The following is a 23,684-nucleotide window of genomic DNA, read 5'->3' on the forward strand; positions in this document are numbered from 1 at the left end:
GAAAATGGATTCATCGGCTGCGGTTGCTTGACACCTGCGCTCTGTAACGAAACTGAATTCCAGCGCTTTTAGCTGTCTTGAGCAGTCCCGTGGCGTGGTGTACCGCAATCATAAACCAGTTGCTTGTCGTTGTCTCATAGCGGGAGTCTTCTTCAGTGTTCTAGGTCCTGTAAGGTCATTATGCCGATAAACAAGGAACGCCGCGAAGAAATTAGGCGCGCACAGTCTCTGTCTCACCACCAATTAGCGCAGAACGCTGTTCCACCGTGTACTGGTTAGCTTAGTTAATTAGTCTGTTTGGGTTCGGTAGTCTGTCCCAGCCGATCTAAAATCGCGATGTCTGTTTGTTGTCCACACAAGCCCAGCACAACAGGAACCACGGCAAGGTGAACGACAGACACGCTGGACAGAGAAACAGCATTCCCAGAGCTGCAGTCTGCATTTCGAAGCAGACGGTCACAATTCCATCGCGGGAAGTGAACCGCACTGCTGAATCGTTCGGGCTTTTAATCGTTCCTAGTGGTAGCCTTCCTGCAAGTCTTCCACTCTACTCGAGAGCGGCACCACTGTACAAGCGGAATTTCATGGAGTGTTTCCCTCGGCGTTAAAACGGTCCGTTTATCCGTGTCACTTTGCTTTGGTTAACTTAGTGAACGTTTAGTTCAAGACGTTTTGCCACTCAAAAAGGAACCCACATCCCCAGAAAGGTCACGCACTTGCGGGTAAATTTCTTTGAGTCACATCGACACCCCATCACTTCCCAGAACCCAGGCACTGCCAGTCTGGTGGCTTTCCCAAGCAAAAGCAAAACCGATTTCGACAAGAAACCTCTCCCCTTCTTTTCCGCCAGCCCTTGCGCTTGCAGGTTGCTGGACATCCTGGACGTAAAACTATCCTTACCATCGGCCCCGGGATCTAGCGAGAAAAGGCTTCGGAGGGTTTGCCCCGCCAGCGAACGCCTCCTCTGCCGCTCTCCAAACAGCTACGCATGACACAGAGTTCTCCTCAAAAAACGTGAGCGCGCTGTGTCGATTTGCCTTGTTTTTCTACAACGGCACACCCGCGCCGACACGCCAGAGTGCGGTTCTCGAGTTTCGTCCACTCTAAAACCACCTAGAACTGGAGACTACAGGCGATGATCTAAACCGCGACGCCGACGTCGGAAAAAGCGAAAACAGACAGACCTACGGAAACGTCCAAAAACGTCCCCTGAAAGCCCCGAAAACGAGGAGCCGAGCTTCCTTTCGTGCTCTTCTGATATGTGAAAAAACCTTCGCCCTCCTTCTATCTTTGCTCCGTGTCCGACGCAGTTTCCCACAAACCCATCACATCCCGTCCGAAATCCCACCCACTCTACGCCTCCGACAGCGTCGGCTTGCCTTCGTCACCCGCCGGCCCTCATTCGCGTCTCCCTCTCTTGGAGTGCCACCGGGGTGCCTCCTCACTCGCGCTCCCTTCTTCGCTTGTCCCCACACACCTGAGGCGTCGCCTGTTGGCCACAAAGTACTGAGAGGGTCTGCGGACCTCTCTCTCGGCGCTGGAACTCCGGCGTGTCGCCCCCACCGCGCTCGCCCGCGCGCCGACTTGCTTTCGCGTCCGAGACATCCTTTCTTGTAGCGCAAAGGTCCTTTTTTCAGGCCTTCTGGCCCCCTTCGCCTCCCGCACTCTTCCGGCAGAGTCAGAGGGTCCGCGCGTGCGAGCCCTTGGAGAAACAGAGGGAGACTCTCGTTGATTTCTCGCGCCGCGCCTCCGGCGCTCGTTTCGCCGTCTCCGCGGCTCCTCGTCGCTGTCACTACAGGAGGAGCTGTCCCCGCAGCTCGACTCCGCCTCCGAATCGCTTCCGCTGCTGTAGACAACTTCGTCGTCCTTCACAACAAAACCATCCAAGTCGCTTTCCTCAGAGTCTTGAGACGCGCGGGACCTCCGGGCGCCGCGAGTCCGCGCGCACCCCTCCATCCACTGGCGCGCCGCAGCCGCGGAGACAGCGCCTCCGACCGCGGTGGGAGCCGCGACGCCAGGCCCCGGTTGGGCAAGAGGCCGTGGACAGCGCCGCCAGCCTCCGCTCTCGTCTTCAGATGAAGAGACGCTGATCAAGAAGCGTCGGCGGCCTTCGCGTCTCTCGGAACCCTCGGCCTCGTTCCCGTGACACGTCTCCCGCTCGGCGTCCGACCTCCCCGGTAACTCGCCCCGCGCGCCGCGAGCGTCCGCCCTGTCTCCGCTAGTTGGGCCCCGCCGCTGGGCCCCGACGGAACCCGTGGCCTGGAGACCTGACCGCTCGCTGACGGTCGGGAGGCGAGCACCTTGGTCCTCGAAGACAGTTTGCGCCCTGCGTCGTTCGTAGCTTGCCAGTGTCTCCGTGGGGGTGCGAAATCGCTCCAACAACGCGCCGTCGTGCAAAAGCCTCGAGGAGACACCTGTCTCCCGCTGCGGTCCCGCGGGGCTCGGCGACCGCGACAGACCCCTGGGGCTCGAGCCAGCGCGGCCGGCGAACCCCCTTGCCCTCCGGCGCCCCCTTAACACTGGCAGGCCTCTCGAGGGTCTCTCTACCTCCGGTCGCTCCTCGGGCGCGTCGCTGCGCTGCGGCCCTCCGTCGGTGCCTCCCTGTTGGGCCCGGGGCCCCAAAGAGACAGCGTTCGGCGACGAGGAGAAGAGTCCAGCTGCGACCGAGGGCGAAACAGAGGCTCTGCTTCTCAAGCTCCGGCGTCTCGCCCGCGCGTCGCCGTCCTCTGCCCGCGTCTCTTCGCCCTCGTCATCCAGAAAGTAGGACAGAGAAGCGGAGGAGAGCAGTCGCGTCCGCTCGCGCGCAATCGTCTGCAGGGTGTTCGTCTCCGCAGTCGTCGACACCTCACAGCACTGGCGGCAGTACCAAGGCCCCTCGGGGACCGCGTAAAAGCGCGGCGTCAGGCAGTAGAGGTGGTAGCCGTCTTCACAGCCATCGCAGAGAAGCAGCTGGTCCCAGTCCGTGTCTCTTCCGCACACCTGACACCCCCCCGGGGCCGGCAGCGCCTGGCTGGAGGCCCCTCGACTCGCCTGGTCCTCAGCGAGCAGCTGTGCCACAGTCGCGTCGGACTCCGAATCGCGGGCCAGACGCCCCCCCGCGCGCCGCACTGCTACCGCCTCGTCGAACACGAGGCGCACGCGTCTGAGAGAAGAAGAAGAAGATTTACGGGGAGACACCGGGCCTCGCGGACTCACAGCGAAGTGGTGACGAGAGATCTCCCGGAACTCCTGCTTGCACAGCGGACAGTAGTTGCGAATGCCGCCCCATCTGAGAACACGGAAGAACATACAAAGGCAAGAAATCGAAGAAGATTCGCCGGACACAAGAAACGAAAAGAAATACACTCGAAAGTCTGCTTGCATGCGCTTCCAGACTCCCGGGCGGCCTCTGTTCTCTTGGCAAAAGTCTCCACTCTCGGCCCGAGGACCCCGACCTTGTTTTGCTCATTTGAATCTAAATTCGTTTTCGTTAAATTAGCCTAGAAACATTTTTCAGGAATCAAACGGCCGAGACGCAAACCCCAGCCAGCCAATCTCCTACCACGACCTTCTTTATGTGGACCGTCGCTCTTAACCACAAACCAAGCAGAACGTGTAAGCACAACCTTGCATGCTATATATATATATATATATTGGTATATGTGCATGCATATAGATGTAGGTGCGTATGTATATAGAGATATGTTGAGATATACGGATACATGTGTATTTACGTATATGTCTAGAGATTTAAATTCATGTGTACAACATTTTGAAGCCAGAATGCCGCATTTGAGTTTTTCTCTATAACTTGCGGCTTTTTGAGTGCAGAACACAACACGCAGATCTATGGGCCGCCCCGGGTTTCATGTCTTGCCTTTACGACTCCAGTGGGGTGTGCCAGCCTCTAAAAATGGGTTGCAGCCTTAACACACAGCTCGTCGAGAGTTTACGGCGAACTCGAGATTCCCTCATCCCTCAGTAACTGGCCCAGTGGTCACACGATAATTGTATCAGGCGTATGCACAGCGAGAGACGACATTCCCACTCTGTAGAGATCCTTCGGGCGCATCTCGCGAATTTTGGTGCATTGCTGGCACCCAAGGTCTACTTCGAGCCGTCGCACCGGGACGAGAATTTAGTACATTGCATGCATCGACCTCGCTCGACTTGTCGTGAAGATCCCCTCTCGAGGTCTCTGGCGCAGCTAGCCACGGCTAAGCTGCTACCCCTCTCCCAGGTGAATTGATCTAAACTCGTGACGCCCTTTATTTGAGCCTCCAAAGCTGCTGTGAAATAAGGAACCGAGGCGCGCCAAGCAACGTTCTTCTGTTCGAGTTATGGGGAAGGTCGAGTTTGTCTCCCGTTCTTCTCGCCTTTCGACCTATCACAGGGGCGTCGTTGGCTTTCTGTGGAGCGTAGAAAAGCATCCACTGGTTCAGCAGGCGTCACGCTGAGACCCTCAAGGGCAACCGTTCCGGTTCCCCGTTTGCCGAGAACTCGCTGTTCTCCAGACTCACCGCGAAATGCAGGTGAAGCAGAACTGGTGCATGCAAGCCAGCGTGCCGATCTCGTCCTTCTGCAAAAGGTCCTCTGTGCAGATTGCGCAGATGTCCCCGGCAGAGCAGAAGAGGCCCTGGGTGTCGTCGCTCTGGAGGCGGTCGGAGGCGACCGACGGTGAGGTGAAGAGAGCCCCAGCGAGAGAGGCCCCCGGAGGGCGAGAAGAAAGCGAGGGGGAGAATTCGAGAGCTTCACGTGCAGCAGCGCCGGTGTCGCTGGCGGGCCGCAGCGAAGCACTCGGGGCCTCTGAACCCTCAGACAGACTCGACCTCGGAGACCGAAGAGACGCCGAGGCTCGGGTCCGCGCGGAAGGCCCCTGGAGCAACAAGCCCCACTGCGTCTCCCTCTCGCTGTCGTTGAAATCCTGCAAACAATGGCACATCAATTGTTTGCGTGTTTTCTGCTTGAAAACGGGCCCACAGACAACGAATACACGCCCAGAGACGTTTTTTTCAATACCTAGCGTTTTACTTTTTTGAACTGTGCTCTCGTAACACAGTAGAACTGGTGGAGCCGGTAAACCGACTAAATGCGGAAGCATTAAAGGATCGAAAAAGTCCTTCTTACCATGTTGAGGATGTCAGCGATTTCGTCCGTCTGAGTGGTCACCAGCGTCCTCGGCCCCCGGCTTCGACCTGCATCGTCTCGAGCCTCTTGGCCCTCGTCTTGAACTACCCTGTCCCGTTCCCTTCGCTCAGCCCTGCTCGACTCCCTGGGCTCCAATCGGTCGAGGTGTCTCTCGCCTTGCCATCCCTCGTCTTTTCGTCTCTCGCTCTCTTGGGGACTTCTTGGTGAATGAGCATTTTCCAGCTCTGGCGCCGTGGTCACCCTGTCGCCATCGGCGTCCAGTGGGAGCCGGAGGGGCGGCAGGCCTCTGCAGGGAGACGCCAAGACACCTGAGGAGCCGGCAGTGTCGGAGACCTGCGGAGACGCAAGAGGGATCGGCGACGAGGGCGCTGCTTCCCTGCGGGGACACCAAAGCGGAGCTCCAGCTTGTCGTCCTTCGTCCTGCAGGGAGAACAAGGTCCCGACGCCGTCTCTCCGCGCTTCTCGGCGCTGCGACAGGCTGTTGCGGCGGGTTCCGTCTCTCTGGCGATGTCCTTCTGTCTCCTCGCGATCTCGGCGTGTGGCAGAGAGCTCAGAACCTGAGGCGAGAGGTGAAGGTTCTTTCGGATCAACGGCTCCCTCAAGCGCCACACTGGCCCCGCGTTCTTCGTCTCCAAGGTCAAAGGAGAGCGCCTTCAGCTCCTCTAAATCCGCGTCGTGGGTCTCTCTGCGGTCTCCAGCGGGAGCAGCTGTCGGCCGGCCCGTCCGAGGTGACAGACGGGTCGCTTGTTCTCCCCACCGCGTGTCCAGTTCCAAGGAGACAGAGGTACGTTCCCGATGGACTCCAAAATCTTTCGCAGTTTTGCACACAACTCCCGGACGTAGGCCAAGGTCCTTCTCTCGTCCTGAACTGTGAGGAAAGGATCCTGGCGACCCGTCAGCTTCTTCAGAGGCCCTCGCGCGTCCGTCGCTTGAACGTCTTCTCGCTCGTCTCTCTTTCTGCCAGAAAACGTCTTGAAACGGATCACTGCCTCCACTTCGCTTTCGCTGCAGAGGCTCTCCTCCCCCCCCTGGACTGCCGTGGTCTCTGTCAACTTTTCGGAGCCCCTGTCCGCTTCCGTCTTCGCTTGGCCTCTCTTCTTGGTTGTTTTCCAAGACGGTTTCTTGAGACCCGTTCGAGCTCTCTGTCTCGCCCCTGACGGCTTCGAAGACCTCTTTCCAGCTTCTTCTTCGCGAACGCCTCGCGTGAGTCTCCTGTCTCTCGCTGTCTCCATTGTCTGCGCGAGAGTCTCCTTCCGCCGGTCGATCGGTGCGGCCCGCAGCAGAAGCGCCCCTGTCTCTTCTCTCTGGGTAACGTGGCAGGCTCCGCCACGCGTGCGAAGATCCCTCGTCCTGAGTTGCTTCGTATCGCTCTGAACCTCGGGGAAACCTTGGTGCAGCAGTCCGTCCTTCTTCCTCTAAATCCAAAGTTGCCTCCCGCTCACCCTCCCCTCCGTCGCCCTCTCTGTTCTCCTCCCGTCGCTGCGGTCCCCAACGACACCCTCTGGTCGCCGGGGGGGCGGCCGCCGCGAGAGGCGAGAAGCGAAACGGTCGAAGCAACTCTATTTGCGAAGTTTCTGTCCAGACTGCGACTCGGTTCTCTTGGCTGCGGTCTCCGCACATCCTTTTTTTCGTCTCCACTTCCTGTCTCCGAGCTTCTCGCGCTCTGGGGAGACTCTCTGGCGAGTCAGCCGCTGCCCCGCTCCACATGCGGGCGGAACAAGGGGCGTCTTGCGCGGGTGAGGCGCGACTGCATGCGACGGCGACCCGGGACGTTTTCTCGCCTGATGCAACCGCATCGAGGAAAGAAGAATTCACCGAAGAGACGAAGGCTGGCGCTTCTTGACGAGAGAGAGATACCCTCCACTCGGTGCCGAAGCGGGCCCCCGCAGGCGCCTCGTGGATCCGTGGAGCCATCGAGTCGAGAGAACGCACAGAGAACCGCACATGTTTTTTATCGGCATGGGAGACAGAGGAGGGCCCTGAGAGAGGAGACACCGACGGAGACGACAGAGAAGGAGAGAAGCAGGTCTGAAGCGAAGCGTCTGGATCCGGCTGTGGCCCAGAAACCGAGGAACATGGTGAGGAGCGTCTGGGACCCGTTCCCGACGCAGGCACGGGCGAGACAAATGGGGGGGACTCGAAGAGAGCGACAGAGGACGATTGGACAGAACCTGAAAGGGTGGGAAGATGTGCAGAGGCTGAGGCAGAGTCAGGAATCGGTGGAGACAGAGAAGCAGACGAAGGAGAAGAGAGAAGAGACAACGTCTCAGCGGACATTGGACGCGAAGCGCGGGGCGGAGGCTGTTCTGGAGCGTGGAACACGTATCGAAAGCAAAAGAGGGGAGTCGTCTGGCCGCAGGACCGGCAGACACTGGTGGAAGGAGACTCCGAAGATTGGAGAGAAGTCGCCGGATCCTGCGACGAAACGCGCGCTCTGTCCGACCAGTGGTCGGTGCCCGTCGAAGAGTTTGACAGCCGTTGGCTGTTCTCTTTCGACCCCAAACAGTCTTTCTTCAGAAAAGCGTCGTCGACTGGAATGTAGATCTCATCGCCGTCCTGAAGAACATGCGGCTCGTACACGAAGTGTGTGTACGTACACCGCGGCGGCCGTGGCTGCTTCTCTCCCCTCTCCGAACCCGGGACGAGTCTGTCCGGCGGGTCCTGAGGGCAAGCAACTGCATGCACGCGAAAGAAAGGGTCGCTGCTTGAAGCGGAGAAACGTCTGTTTTTTTGCGGATCCGACGCGGCAGACGCATCTATCGCTGCCTGTACAGCGGCCCGTACAGTGGGGGCTAAGAGGTCGAGGCGCGGCCGGAGATCCAGAGAAGCTGAGAGCGGCGATGAGGTGTTGACCAGCACGATACCTTGGAGGCCCTGCTCGAACGCCTTTTTGAAGTCTGCATTTCTCTGAGCGCCCTCTTCACTCCCGTTTTCTCGACTCACATCGCCTCGCTTGGCGGCTTTGCTAGTGAGAACAAAGCGAGGCACCACTCTCTCCTCCTGATCTATCTCTCCCTGTTCAGTCGTGTCTCGCCCGTCCAGTTTGGAGGGGCAGGAAGCCGGCGAGCGGAGGCGTGTCACGCAGAAGTGCCGGCGAGAAAGAAGCGGATCGAGGCTCGGCAGATAGACTGTATGTACAGGGGAGGGCGAATCTGGCGGCTCTTGCGGCTTGTCTCCGGGTAGCGAAGCACTCACTGGTTCTCTCGCTGCCGCAAAGTGACCTGACGGCAAGCCATGCGCGGAAACACCGCAGACGAAAGGCGCCTCTTCACTGTGTCTGCGAGCACGAGGACGCCTCAAGAGCGGGAATCTTCTTGCGCGGGAGTTGAGGTCCGTCGTCGGCTTCTTGTCTTCGTCGAGCGGAGACTCCGACGCCGAAGCGCGTTCGCCGTTGGACTGCGAAGAGGCCCGCGACGAACAGAGGCGAGGAAGGTCTGAGGGTCTTCCAGAAGAAGCTAGGGAAAGAACCGATTCCGTCTCCTCAGAGACATGAGAGGAGACGCCTTCCGCTTGTGAGGAAGATCCTCGAGACCCCTGACTGGCGACGGACCGCCTCAACTTTGTTCGGGGGCGAGAAGCATCGCCGAGTTTCTCAAGGTGGACGGAGCGCGCAAGAGAGTCAGCTGGGAAGCGAAACGCGGAGAAGGAAGCGACCTCAGACGCGGAGTCAGGTGAGGGGAAAGAAAGAGACCAAGGCGACAGAGAAGGGGTCTCCAGGCCGGGCTTCCTCCCAAAGACGACCTGCTGATTCGGACCGAGGCGAAGAAGGTCGATGTACGGCGTCTGGAGAGTCTCCTGAGGAGGCAGGAGACAGCAGGCACAGCGCCGCCTGGCACTCAGCCACAGCAGCTTGGTTTTTGTCTCTTTATCGCTACCGCAGTCTCCTGTCTTTTGACTCAGATCAGCGCGGGTCGTCTGCAGTCCGTGTTCCCCAATGTGTTGTGTTTCAATCTTCGCTCTCTTTCCAGCGAACTGAAAGAGGTCCAAATAGTTCTCAAACCGCTCTGCTTCCTGCACGCCGGCGGCGCCAGAAGGAGGGACCCGCAGACAAGCGGGAAGGAGCGGGTGGCTCACCGGCAACCAGCACGGCAGGCTGGGGTGCTTGAACTGCAGCTCGAGAGACATCGCGCCTCAAGAGCGGCGGGAGGAACCCCATCCGGCAGAAATGAGACAGGGTCGCTGTATGCGTTCCCAAGATCGAAAGCAAAATAACAGACGGAAGGAAACAGCCCCAAAGGATGACGCAGGAGCGGAGACAGGATAGCGCGGCCCGTGAGAGACTTCTACGGTGGCTTACCCCCCGTGCTTGGCACGCGAGGAAAACGACTCATTTCCCGCTAGACGGGAAACCATAGAAACGTACAGATCCTCCAGCATCGGAGAGGAAAGACGGCAAAAAGCACAGAAATCGAATTCGACCGAGAGGACCTTGATACACGTTCGAGACACACCGAGCCTCACAGACGCAAGAAACGACACGCCATTCGTCGCACAGCCACCGCGTGAAAGCGGGCGTTCCGCGACGCGCTAGGAAAAGAGGAAATGGAACATGGAAAACGGGACGGATGCAAAAGAGGGAATTCCCTGAAGTCGAGGCCGGGGCCGCTTCGCACATGGACAGAACGGACGTGTTCTAAAGACCGCGGGAGGCGGCAGCAACGAGTCCCCAACGCAGGGTTGGTTCCTTGGAAATAATGCAAAAAGCCAGGAGAGACAGACAAGCAAAAAACCCTTTAAAGAAAGCAACAAACGAAAGGAGAAAATAAAAAGACCTATCACAGTCAGGGAGTGGAACCACCACCCGCAAGACAATGCGTAAAGTAACGCACGAACACGCGAATTCCGCTTCTACGAGTTCTGGTTGCCGCCGTCCTTTCGACGTGAGACAGGGCACACCTCTTTTCGGTTTGAAAAACTAGATGAAACACACGAACCAGACCGAGCAATAGCTGGTGACCGCTTCTGGCTTGACAGAGTAAGCATCGGAACCGACGTTGCATGTGCCGAGTCTCTTTCCCCGAGTTCCTCCGAGCACCCCTGCTGCTTTAGCGCACATTCAATTTTGCCTCACTTCGGAATTTGTCCGCGACTTTGACAGACGACCTTCCGGAGAAGACCTGCGAGTGCATGATTTGAGGAACAGTTCTAGGTTCAAGGCAAAGAAGTGGCTGAGTCACTTGAGCACGGACTTAAATATGCGCTGAAAGCAAAGCAGTGCAGTGTGTGATGGGTGACGCACTCGAGAATCGACCTTGAGGGCCGGGAGCTAAGAACGGTGACACAGATTCTTTTCTGGAAGTGAAAATGGTAATTTTTTAGCCGTGGGGGAAGTCCTAGCTCGTCTGTGTTAATTGACTCTGAACACGATGCTCTTTTGTTGGTATATCGTCGACAGACGCGACGTCAACAGGAAGTGAAGTCGAGAATCAACAGGGGAAGGGTGACGAGAAAAGGTAGGACAAACGCACTGAAAGACCTTTCCCGAGTTTATAAAATCTTTCATGCCTCTTCGACAGCTTGGGATAACCCGGACAAAGGCTACCCCGCGGCAGTCAGTGGCAGATGCGAGAGTTCGTAGGCAGACGTAGCCGATCCGCCAAGATTGCCGTTGCACAGCACCTCCGAAGTTGTTGTCAGCTAAGAGTAGGAGACTGTCATTTTCATTCGACGTTTCCCGAGGACATTTTCCTATTTGCAAACTGTCAAACAAGGTGTACAAAAGGGTCAGAAGGAAGGCTCAGCAGTATGTTTGAACACCGAATTTTTTGTGAACCGGTTGGTGGCTTGTAGACGGAGACGCCATTACAGACTGTTCAAATGTGGTAAGATGGTCTTGCAAGCTGAGGTCGGTAAAAAATAAGAAACAGGTCGTCCACGTAGCAAATTCACATCAACCAATCTCTACGTTACCTGGCAACAGAGTATATGTTTGCTCCAAGCAGGAACGCATACAGAAAAACTTGCATGAATTGTCTTCAATAAATTCAATGGCATACAGTCCACGAGTCCAGAAAATAAAGTTGCATTCTCTTACTGCGGAAGCGTTAACGGTTTGTCACTCCAGATTCGTGTGTATCTCTTGAAAAGACAACATAGCTGCTGAGGGCACATGTCTGAACTGGCTCTGGGTATGATACGAGTTTTCCCTGTAGAGGGAATCGAAACCAAGCAAAGGCATACTGAACTCTGAACGCTGAAAAGCGATCCTGGAGACGTAATAGGAATTGTGGTAAATAACCGGACAATCTCAAAACTCTGTACGAGAATCTCCAACAGCACCGACTACAGTGTGACAATTTCGTGCTTCCCATAATCAAAATGAGTATGTTCCTCTCTTAAGATCAGTATACCGGCAAACGGTTCTATGAGGCTCTTCTTTACAGGAAAGATTCTGATGCGAGTGCTTCCTCTGGTAATGCCGAATTTAGCGATCATCTCAAAACAACCTAGGACCACCTTAAGTAGTACCCCTTGAGTGTGCCCCGTTTGTGAATGGCTTTCTCAAAACATCAGTTTCTTCAGCAGCAAGACAAAACCTTGCGGTGGTAAAAATTACCGCAGTTCAAAAACATCCCTCGTGCAATAACTCTGGGAGCGAAATCTAACTCACAAAATCAGGACTGGCGCACATCTCGAGACAGATCTGGTAAAAAAAGCTTGCACACGTGCTTCCCCGTCGTTTCAGGAATCCCTGTGGCGTAATAGAAAACCAGCCAAATCTGACTGTTGTCTCGTCGTCTAATGCCAGATTGGAAAAAACGGGGACGACAAGCAATACCATTTCCCAAAACGTCCCTGCTCCGCCAGGTTCACGAGATGAATGATGACACTAAGAACCTCCAACACCACTGGAAACACGAAGCTCCCGCACCGTCGGGGTGGTGAATCTTTTTATTCTTTTCGACAACGCTCCACCTGCAACGGCTTGCATTCGCTAACACAGGACGGACGCACAGCAACACCGAGAAAAACATCTCGCGTCCTACACATCAGAGGAGAATGAAATCACTGCCATGTCACAAAACCACTGGCTTTTTGATGATAAAAAAGGTCGTATGCCTACCGGATAATGCCTGCCCCAAAGTACGACGCTCAAAAGTGATTGGAGTTCCCCGGATCCCCGCACAATCTCAAACGCTGTGGAACGACAAACAACACGTCTGCAGGCCGTCACCCCTGTCACGTGTAAGCCACTTTCTGAAGTACACAACATGACCACAAGCTGAATGCAAGCCTGTAAGCTTCCGACTCCAACTCAAAAGCAAGACGCACGCCGCATGTGAATCTTCTGTTGTACACATCATGAACGCGGCACAGACAGAAAGTGTGCGTAAGCAAGTGGCAACAAATCGCATATACATATCAGTGTATGCGGTGACGATATGCATTCGCATCCTGCACATTTTCCGTGTATCCGCGGTCATCAGCAGACCGAGGTGCTTATCGTCTGAAGGTTCTACAACACTTAGCAGATCTGCATTTTGACAGAAGGTTCGTATCACCACACTGGTGAACCCACAAATAACTCACAACCAATCGGCAGTGAATACTCGACCGAATGTTGCGCACTCTTTTAGTTCCTCCTCCGCTCCTGCGACTCGGACCTGTCTTTCGGTCGACGTTCCCAAGGCAAACTCACGGACGAGTGCCGTTTCGTCTTTCTCAAGGAGCGCGAGACGGCACTGCAGCATTGTCAAATTTTGACACGCGGTTCGCTAAAAAACAGTTCAACCAAGTCGTTCGCACGACGGCCCCTACGCGCTATCCAGAGACTTGCTCGCGATGCTGTGTTTCAAATGCGCTAATGTCGCCCTGATCCCCGATCACTGCCATTGTCTCCCGTGTATTCACTTCCGCCCACTGACACCAGACAAGCCCCCCACTCAGCCGGCTTGGGGTACCTGTAGCCGGTGGCATCCCTACGCCGTGCCGGTCAGAGTGGGATAAAAAACGAAGCAACGCAATTGAGATGTGATTAGGACCCATTACAGGTCTAACAGCTTGACGGGCGCAAGCTTGAGACTCGACATAGTCTTGGACGTCGGCCCTGAATCAGCATCGGCTGGTACAGAGACTTGGCTCGGTGAATCCGCGCCCAGCTGCTGCCCTTCCTCGACTTCGTTAGGCGCATTAGTCTTATTCTTACCCTTCTTTCCCTTTCTCTTTTTGCCGTTCCCCTTCGCCTTGCCCACGTCCGTTGCTACATGCATAGCCGGCTCGTTCACCGTTTTGCAGATAATCCAGCCAAAGAGGGCGTGCCGATCAAACAGCCACAGCATTCCATGGTCCACACCTTTTCCGGTCATCTTGCACTCACTGGCGTTTTCGGGACATTGTAGGAATTTGTCGCGTACAAACTGCAGGTTCGTGTGCGCTTCCATAACATAACCTGCCATTTGGAAAAACGCACACTCACGGATGCCGAGACAGCATGAGGACAGACCGTTGTCTGCTCCTGTAAAAATCAGTTCCGGAAAACGTTTCTACACAAATGGTGCAGGGGAACTACGGGAATAGGCAGCCGCCATATATGGCCACCAGACGAAATGTAAATTCGATCTGCCTGCTCTCCAGTGTATTCAAGAGACCCCCTATCTCTACATTTATTGTCGACTTCTAGAGTTTCAGAAACGGCTTGTTTCAACAATTAAACCGAGCAGGCGAACTCACCAAGGACAATGGAAGAATTTGCCGGGCACTTCACGTCCACATTTCCATCTGAATTCACAGCGCGTTTGTTCGCGTTCCCATGTGAACCAAGCTCCGCCACGTTAACCAATTCCTGAGAAAATAAAATGAGATGTTCACTCACAATGCCTACATAATCGGTGCCCTACAGAACGCACGAATTCTGAGTTAGTCGAACACCTGATATCAATACTAGCAACAGGCAACAGCTGCACGTCTGCGTAGTTTTAAGCGGATATAACTGCCCAGCGGACACCGGCGACTGTGACTGTATAAAGCCTCTGTAAATGCATGACCAACAAAAACTCCTTCTGACGCCCTTATTTATCCGTTGGCTTTCAACCTCTCGAAGAACTGCCACTCTGAGACAAAAGGAAATGTTCCGTTTCCCAGATAATGGATTTACATTGCTTACTCGAAGTCCAGGATACTGTTTATCGACGCACATCATCCACAGAAAATTCTTCTCCGACCCACGTGTTGGCGCCTTCGTGCAAATGGTTTGACCTGAGAGGATACGGCCGAGAGAAACGTATTTGATTGGCCATACAAACATAGTCATTACCGCCTTCGGGCAATACTTTTTCTGTCTTCTAGGGTTGAATCTTAACAGACATGACACACAAATTCGAAAGCACAAACAACACGGAAAAGCGAATCAGACGAAGTTCTATCAAAAGTACATCTTGATATGTTCGTTGCGCCTACCTCGTGGACGTTATCGCACATCCAAAGACCAGGGAAGACATAACGGATCCAACACCGCCACACAAATAACTCTTTGCCCGTTAGTTGCCGCCTTTAGCTTTCTACCCTCAAGACACAAACGTATGTGTCGCATGCAGCTTGTCTGTGTACCTGTTGTGCAAGACTCTATAGAGAAGCTGTCCAGCCCATCACTGCCACCTCGAACAGATATTCCAAAGCCACCCACGACGACGGTCTCATCAGGACAAGAGGCTTCGAGGACAGACGCCTGAAAGCAAACGAAGTCGAAGTAATACCACCCCTGTGAAAGTACAAGAATAGAGCTCGGGATAAACGGTGACACAAACACATGAAGATCCTCTTTTTCCAACGTGTACGAATCCCCATTCCTCATGGGACAGATGCTGCAGCCTGACGCAGGTGAAGGAATATGTATGTGCTAAGGAACTGACTATATGCATTGTTGGGCCACAGAGAAAAACGTTCCGCAAATCCGAAAGCCGTTTCATTCAACATAGTGTGAAAGCATCAGACATCATCCGCCGTCTGTTGGAAACTACCACTCCTCGTGTTTCGCCCCTTGCCTCGCTGTGTCCACCCGTGATTGAATCGTGCCGATAGATCTGCGGTAATACATCCTCGAAAAAACAGTGACAGATTGACGATAGAGAAAACGACATACGCCGGCGTGAGCAGGCGACTCGGCCACAACTTGTTGGATTTCGTTAATCGGCTCCTCTCCGCAGAGAATGTAAATACGGCCCTCGTCAGTCTCGCTACTAGCAGTACCAACTCCATCACATTTCTCTCTGAGGAAACATGCACCACAAAGACAAAAAGCAAATCGACTGTTGCACCGAATCACCAACCAAACTGACACGAGCACGAACACTGCCGCAGTGAATACGTGCTGTCTTATATTATTACTACAGGCCGAGTGCTGCCTCCCACCGATTACTCACGAGTATTATATTTGGGCCATTGCTACCCGAAGGACTACACGCGTAAGCACTTCCACCGAAACTCAGTTGTTGGACATGACCGTGTATAGCAGCCATAAAGGACCTGGTTATCTGTATCTCAATACTGGAGTCATATTCAGCATCCTAGGTACTACGGTGTGCAGGTGCATACGAGCAGTTTGGAAGTGTGACTATATGGTGCACAATTACATATATATGCTGTCCATTAAGCCGAAGTACATAAGCCAGCTTCCAGCGCGATTTGCGTGCACACGGATACGCATGATACATGTAAACTGATATAAATGTAAAAACGGAAACATTCGTGAAACATGAACAGTCGGAATTCATAAAGACGGTGAATGCCTGTTGTGTGTCTTTTTGTGAAGATGCACCGACTTCAATCGGAGACCATCTCTGACGGCATGATGGTATTATGCGTGTTGGCCAAGCTCTGCGGAACATCAGCCACTGCACACGCGCCAGTCAAGCAGGGAATTTCAAACGAATCGTGGGGTATATACGAATGTCGTAACTGTCCATAGATGAGCGTGCTGTACCTTCCGGGAGGGCACGAAATGATGCGAAAGTTGTCGGTTCCAGGTTCCTTAAAGTTTAGGTGCATGGCAAAGCCAAGTATGACAACTTGGCCCTCTGGGCACTTGGCAAATCCTGGAGGTGGCCCCGACCATGCCACCTGGGTCGCTTGGGTTAGCTGCGGACACAACAACACGTATCCAGGGAAGAAAGCAAGAATAAAAATGAGCAGACAGCGAAAGGCACAGAAATATCCTTAAAGGGATTCCGTTGCCTTCTCGACCATTTTATCAAAATGGCACACGGTAGAAGTCTCCAAACCGATATAAATCACATAAAAAACAAACCTGGGACATCCGCAGCAAACGTCCCCGAGTTCGAAGCTTCTATGTCGGAAGGTAAAATGCAGACACTGCTGTCATTCACTCCAGTTCTCTCCTCTGATTTGCAAATCTATGTCGTTTGACTTTTTTCAAGTCGCCCTACCTAGTGCGCAGCAGTTTCCGCGTGTATAGCCGCTTTCGGTCAAGTTTTTCTGTCGATAGAGAAAATATAATGCGTGTGCTCCCCCTTCTCCCGTCAAATTTCTTCGCATGTTCGGACGGACTCAAATGAGTGCTCTTCAGTTGCTTGGTGGGTTAGAAAAGAATACTACCAAATGTGACTCAACACGGGGCAAGCGCGCGGCCTGTGAACGACCGTGAAAAACCTGTTCTGTTTCACCCTTTCTCGTACCTGTTTTGGGAGATTGCGGGTTACACCCGTGAGAGCACTGAGATCCTGCGGTGTCAACCCCACAGACTTCGAATAGAATGTGACAGCTTGCTTGAATGCTTCCTGCTTCTCAACAGGGAGCAGGTGGTACAGTGGCTGAACTTCGAACTTGACCTGAAAAGCAACCACACGGCGGACCGACATGAAGGAAAATGAATGCTCGTCTACTTGAGCCACATTTAGGTCCCGAGAGGACTTTTATCTAGACTCAGCGGGGAAACATAACTCTAGAACGCGTTCATCTCCAAATCACCAAATCACCCACCATAACACGCTTTTGTATCTCTTCAAGTTAGTATTACCGAGTTCGCCCGAAGCTGTATACTTATAAAGACAGTCTTGTGTGTAGGACTGGTTAATTTAACCAAATGACAGACAAGGTAGCAAGAGAGGAATCCCAGTCACGAAAAGGGGAGCCGCGCGTGTCGCATCCGGATCTCTGTCCCAAAGACAAGGACACTTTATTTTGCTAAACCCTGAACCGTAAACGGGTTTAGGCATCGACATATGGACCACCGACTTCAAAATCCCAAAGAAACTAGCAACAAAAGAGAATCCATGAAGACAAAAATACTGGTGACGTGTTTCTTCTCTTTCTTTACGAAAATATCGAAAGTCAAAAACATGGAGGATAAGGTCGGATGTTCGTCACATGGGAGTTCTATGTAAAGTTTCTTGGAGAACCTCTACTCTGTACGCAGTAGTGTATAGGAGTAATTTAGAGTGTCTCCGCAGAAAGGGAAACATGAGTTCCCGTCTTACGGGCATTGGAAGTTCTTCAACGGTATCAGCCCAAGCCGCCAAGGCAGCGGGATCAGACACATTCCCAGGCGGGCGCCCGCCAATCACAAGTGTCTCTTTCTGCACATTCATCTGATACTCTGACGAACTTTGATTTTTCTTGCTTGAGGTTCCCTGACCCGCCCCTCCGCTGACGCCACCCAGTTGCATCTTTAACTGCGTCTTCACGTCGATTCCCATGTTCCTCATTTTCTCCACTTCCGACCGCTTCGCTGTCACTTGATACGTCATTTTTCCACCTGGACACGCACACAAAGAGATTTGAAAGCACACCTAACAGTGAACCAGCAACCTGCGAATCGAGCCTCCCCGCAGGCCCCAAGTAAGGTACGTGCTCACTTCCAAATCGAAAAACGGTCCAATATACAGGATACGCGAGGTGGAGACGATCTGTATACTCACAGAAGTAAAGCTTTTGGCAAACAGGGTTTTTGCTGTCTCACCGGCAAACAAGCGAACGAGGAAGTGAGTGCCGAACTGTTCGATGAAACTTATCCAGATGGGAACGTTCGTTTTTGTACATGCCTCCGCATTTTGATCCTGACGCCACTGCTCTGCTGAGCAGGCACATTCCGGGTTATGCGCATCAAAGACATCTGGTAACTGGCTGACGCCCGCCGCGAACGCTATTGTTACGTTCCTGAAAATATCCAAACAGAGGCAAAAACGACCACACATACCACAACATGAAACATGTAGAGTCACGAGGCATGTTGTCATTTGCTCCATGGTGTCGCCGGTAGTGTGAACCCCCAAGTGACCCGCCTCGCGAAAAGCGTATCGCGGTCGCATGTGTAAATAAAAAACAAGGCACGGGTCGAGACATCACAGGCGGAACTGCTGTGAGGAACGAATCACACGTCAGCAGCTCAGACCACAGAATTTTTCTGATGTGCCTACGTGAGAAATGGGTATGTGGATTCAGTAAGCCGGACTTGCCGTGTTGATTGATGCCCACCGCTCCTTATTCGCTGACTGCACCATCTGACACTTACCACTTGAAGTGGTTGCTTTGTGCGACACCAGCTTCGTATCGCATGCAGTAGTTTTTCAGCATATACGTCCTGGTGTCCTTCTTTGAGACTTCTTTGGCAAAATCCCTGTATCCAGTTGAGGCAGAAAAACTGTTTAAGCCTATCGGGTCTCCCCCTTGAAGTGATGCATCCACAGAAAGCTCATTTTGGTAGTCACTGAGGTTTGACAGTTCGCTGATGGTCTCGCTTTGCCTGCACGCAACGTATTGCCTAACATAACCCCCAAGAGGCTGCAAAACAGTCAAGTCATTCGAGACACCATCTTCGTTTTGGGCGTAAGTAAAACGAAGCACCGGGGGCCGGATCCCGGGGTCTCCCATAGAACTCGGGTCGCCGACCGGATTGCCTCTGACGTGGTCATAACCCGCGCCGAGGTAGTCTGAAGAAGAGGCACATGCGAACAACATTTCCAGCAAATGAAGCAGAAATTGTGAAAAACCTGTGCAAGACACGCTCGCTCTGAACTAAGCACGAAATTTGAGCTACTGCATCCGCTGATAGTACAGGGAAACAGCACAACGTGCAACAGGAGAGAGCCACTGCTTGTTTGTTTGTTTTCCATGGAGAACATCCGTTTACTCCTTTCTCGGTTGCTTCTCTCCGAAAGCCATTCGCCCTTCCCTGACCCGGAACCTCCTAAATTCTCTTTCATCGTCTCCCTCGTTCCATTCGGATTGCGGTTCTTGTCCCTCCGTTCCTCAGTTCTCCGTCATTTCCTCTTTGTCGTCCCCTTTCGATTTACATTAAAAATTGACATGCATTTGGACACTGTCTTGAACCCATACGGACCAGAAAACATTCCATGAGGTCGAACATCTCTACCGACGGTACGGAAGCCTAATTGGCCTTATCACGCTGACACCTTCCTGTTCCTGTTTTTAATTTAGAATGTGAATGCCTGCCATACCACGAAACATGCACGAGTGTAAAAAGCGAGTCATCGCCATTCCGCATAATACAGATATCGGTCTACATCGTAGTGAACAACTCTTATCAAATGCCAAGAAGCCTACTCGACACTCGCGGTCACTTACTAATAGCAGGAACCGTCTTCGTTGCCTTAGTGTATACAGCTGAGAGCGGCGCCGCCGCCCGGTTTTCTTCGGCGATGCGACGGTTTTCTCGCATCCTGTTGAGATCTGCCACACTCTCTTGTGGAACGGCTTGCTTGTACCAACTATCTGGACTGCCATCGTCTGCAGGATACAGAAAAAAAGAAAAAACAACAGACATCCGTGAGCGATAACCAGCTGTCCTCCATACTTCTAGACCCGTAGACACTCTTGTCACCGAACGACGCCTTTGAGCGATATATTGAAAACAAAACAATTGCAATTCCTGAAACGAACAACAGCTACATGAAGAAAAGAAAACTACACGCTCACACCTTGACCCATAAAATGTTTCTACTACGTATTCGATGATTCACTCCATTACGGCCAAAGAGAGCGAAGAACGAGAAGCTGCCGCGCAAAGTGCTTTGTACGGCAGTACATAGCAAAAAAGAAACATACACCGTACAGCGCGATAGCTCATCGTTTGTGCCACCAGTTTCGATACCACCGTTCTCATGCCACTTCACTTAATACGGCCAAGTGACACCCCATATGAAAAACAGACACACATAACAAAAGCCACCTCTCCTGAATTACCGAGACCGATGTGGTGCTAGCATGTACACACCTCGCATTTTCTTTGGCATTTTCTCTTCGAAAGCCTTCATATTTTCCTTTGACCATTCGTCAGCCTTATCCGTCATGGGAGTAATCGACTGCTGTTGCGCAAATGGGTTTAACACGCCACCCAGTATCGAGCCTAGAGGGTTTGCCGAGGTCTCATCTGAGGCGCCGGTAGGTCCCATGCCCGAGGACGAGAATAGGCCTCCATCGTTGGCAGCAGCGTTTCCACCATCACTAGAAGAATTCGAGAAGCCAAAGATATCTCCCGTGTCTCCCGTGTCACTGCCGAAAAGATCCAAAGCGGATGAATCCCCTAACGACTGCCGCTGTGAGTCGTCAGCCTGCGTGTTTGAGGAACTGTCGATGTCAAAATCAAAATCGGCTGAAGAGGTTCCCAAACTGTCTGATCCTGGTATACCTTGTTTCTTTGTGACCTTCTTCTGATGCTGTGCTTTGCTCTTCGGATGAGTAATACGCGTTTGATTCTTGTTCGCCTGCGTTGCGTTGCCCTTTGTTCTGTGCACAACAGACAGTAGACTGTCTGAGTCGGAACTACCTTCCCCAGAACTTCTGTCTCCTGGACTCGTTTCATCGGAGGACGTCCCTTTATTCACTCTGCTCTTGGGTTTCTTAGGTGTGTCATCTTCAAATAAAAAATCGAAATCGTCATCTGGCGCAGTCGAAGTTGATTCCTGAGGCACGCAGAGATGCAGCAGATGCACGTGATCCGTGTAAACTCCTGCTACAATCGCCGGGCAAGTCCGACAAACTCACTTTGGAGAGCATTTCATGCTGAGAGCGGGAAATAACCACATGTCGCTCACTGTGATGCTTACGCACGTTCAAGCCTTCTTCATATAGAGAAATTGTTCAGTCCAAAAGGCTGTAGACTAGAACAGCACTTGCAGAGACTTGTGTGTTTTCTATACTAGGACGACATCAGTACAGACCCTCCTACGAAACATGTGCACTGTATGGTCAATGAGGCAGGGGAAGAACGGTCCGTCTAAAGGCAGCCACCTAAAGAAAAAGAAAATGCAGACAAACCATCTTACTAAGCGTACCGATCTGCCCTCCAGCAGAGATTTATGGTCGGCTTGGGCGGTGAGGACCTGCTCTGTCTTGTCTCCTTTTTCAGTGAACTCATTTCTTTCTACCTTTGTCGGAACCTCATTGAGAGCCTCGGGGGATTCAATTCTCTCAACAGTAGACTGCAAAACATGGCTACGGATAGGAAGATAACGTGTCGTGCTGAACGGTATATGCTGAAGTCTTGATTCAGTAGGCCCTATGCCTCCTATAGCACTAAGCAGCATCGCGTTCTCTTTGCTGCTATCGGGACTGAGAGAGGCTCTCAGATTTGCAGTAGGAACTTCCCCATCCCTTTTGACAGCGCTGGAGAGACCGAACATGTGCAATGTTGACAGACAAACGAACGTGATCCATAAACGCCAAGACGAAGGCCGACAACGCCAGGGAACAGTGTACCTGTCAGAATGTGATGGAAATAACGCGGGACGATTTAAAGGGGATAGGGAGAGTCTGTGACTACAGTGCGTCACAACAACGATGCTAGAGCGATGGATGCTCTTGCCATGTGTGAGTGACCTCATGTTGCCTGACAGGCTCAAATCAACGACAAACATCAGGTGGCTGTCGTTCCTCTAAGGAAGGGACAACAAAGCTCCGGAGAACGTCGCACGGCCCCGAGATAGGAGGTGAGCGATTGTGAAAGGAGGCCAAACTGCTGACACTGCAAATGCGGAATGGGGGGTAGAAACCAAATGCAAATCTAGCGAACAGTGGTGGGTGCGTGACTGCCCGGAACGGTGTCGCTAACAGGAGGTCAGGGTTGTTACCTTTTCTGTAAAGGTAACAAATGAACGCCCACAAACTTCCAAATGAATCTGAAAAAACTGTGTGGACATTTCGCCACTGACCATACGGTAAATAAATGGACGGGAGAAGACGTCAACTGCAAAAGTTCCCGAAGAGCGTTCTACGAGCGGGACCGCACAAACATCAGTTTCTGAACTGCATTATTTTTAACACAAGCAGATACAACACAGCCAGCTGCAAAATGCGCCTCTTGGGAAAACTGGAAAAAGCATACTTGCATAAAGATGGCCCAGAAATTCAAAAGCCAACATTTCAACTGTCTCTATTTGTTTAGCGTCTCAGACCCGCCGCTGGTTCGACGCGACCCATAGGTCCCCGACAAGCTATTCACCACCAACGAGTTTCTGGCGTCACAAAAAGAGACGCCAACTGCCCACCGCCGCGTTGTTGAAAGCTGAAGCCGTTTTTGCTTCTAAGCAACAAACACAATGGAAACGAGGGACTGACCGGCTGTCCTCGGCGTATCGAGGGGTGTTGTTTTGTCACCTGAAAACTGCGTGTAATCTTTTCTCAAGCCCGTCGCAAGAATTTGGCGACGCACCAACTACCTCCCTGCTCCTTTGTTTAATATGCGAAAACTGTCAGAGAGCTTTTGACGAGACACGATTCCTGATCACTAGATAAGCAGGTCGCGTAAACAGGACAACGCATAGTCGTTCTTTGTCCCTATAAACTGGTATCAATCGATAGATCGGTCAAGCACGCTCCCGAGACTTCCACTACATGACTCGCAAGGGTTCGGCTACAGTCAACTGAGCGGAGAAGGGGCTGAACAGCTTTCGACAACGAACGTCTCTTGATAGCTAGAACACGATCGTTTTTGTTCAACGTCTTTTATCACTCACAGAAGTGTATTTGCCTGCTTCATCATCAGGGTAGCGACTGAATCTCATGCTCAGCAGGATCGCAGCCAGGAGAACCAACTATGCGAGGTCCTACAGACTCGCCTTGACGCGGCACACATGTAACTCGTTTTCTTCGTACACGGTCGACACAAGCAAAGTCAATTGCGCTGAATGTCCACTCTTTCTACTTTTGTATGACAGGGGCACGAAGTCACTGTGGTCTCAGTAAAGCGTTGCGCGAATGGGAAGCATATCAGCTGTCCACTCGTACTACGGAAAAGACAGAAGAAAACATGAGGTCAATGTGAACAGGGTGATGCCACCTAGTTGTTGGCGGGTTCGTGTATCAGAGAGGATCGGGAAACGGTTTCGGGGAGCTGCCCAGTCCTCTACTGCTTGCTGTGGAATAAGCGACACCATAAAGTCACGTTTGGCCCGTAGCACAGCATCCTTTTTTCTCCCGAGACGACATGTGTGGAGCGTCACTGAGTGCGAGGTAATGAAGGACTGACGAAATATGCTCAGTCTTCTTGGCTAGCAGAAAAGGTATAACGCACGCTAAACCAGGGCGGAACTGGACGCCTGAACCGGCGCCAGACAGTGCCACCAGAAGCTGAAGAGGCATGACAG

The 23,684-nt window shown here is 52.8% G+C and overlaps 2 protein-coding genes across 2 annotated transcripts; both read right to left on the bottom strand.

Annotated features, from left to right (window-relative positions):
* Positions 1-609: 609 nt before the first annotated feature.
* TGME49_204140 (PHD-finger domain-containing protein) lies at positions 610-10,474 on the bottom strand. The gene is made up of 3 exons (XM_002367655.2): positions 5,107-10,474; positions 4,500-4,903; positions 610-3,268 (listed from the first exon to the last, which is right to left on the bottom strand). The coding sequence occupies exons 1-3, from the start codon at positions 9,250-9,252 to the stop codon at positions 1,399-1,401; spliced, it is 6,420 nt and encodes a 2,139-aa protein (XP_002367696.1). The 5' UTR covers positions 9,253-10,474; the 3' UTR covers positions 610-1,398.
* An 891-nt stretch (positions 10,475-11,365) lies between these two features.
* On the bottom strand, positions 11,366-23,209 carry PLP1 (perforin-like protein PLP1). The gene is made up of 13 exons (XM_018779290.1): positions 21,375-23,209; positions 20,315-21,002; positions 19,666-19,827; positions 18,593-19,010; positions 18,041-18,237; positions 17,559-17,836; positions 16,758-16,910; positions 16,046-16,200; positions 15,206-15,332; positions 14,674-14,791; positions 14,231-14,322; positions 13,798-13,909; positions 11,366-13,516 (listed from the first exon to the last, which is right to left on the bottom strand). Exons 1-13 carry the CDS (start codon positions 21,954-21,956, stop codon positions 13,113-13,115), a joined length of 3,486 nt encoding a protein of 1,161 aa, XP_018637318.1. The 5' UTR covers positions 21,957-23,209; the 3' UTR covers positions 11,366-13,112.
* Positions 23,210-23,684: the final 475 nt, after the last annotated feature.

The sequence above is a fragment of the Toxoplasma gondii genome, chromosome VIIa (genome assembly GCF_000006565.2).
Source record: "Toxoplasma gondii ME49 chromosome VIIa, whole genome shotgun sequence".
Classification (NCBI taxonomy): domain Eukaryota; phylum Apicomplexa; class Conoidasida; order Eucoccidiorida; family Sarcocystidae; genus Toxoplasma; species Toxoplasma gondii.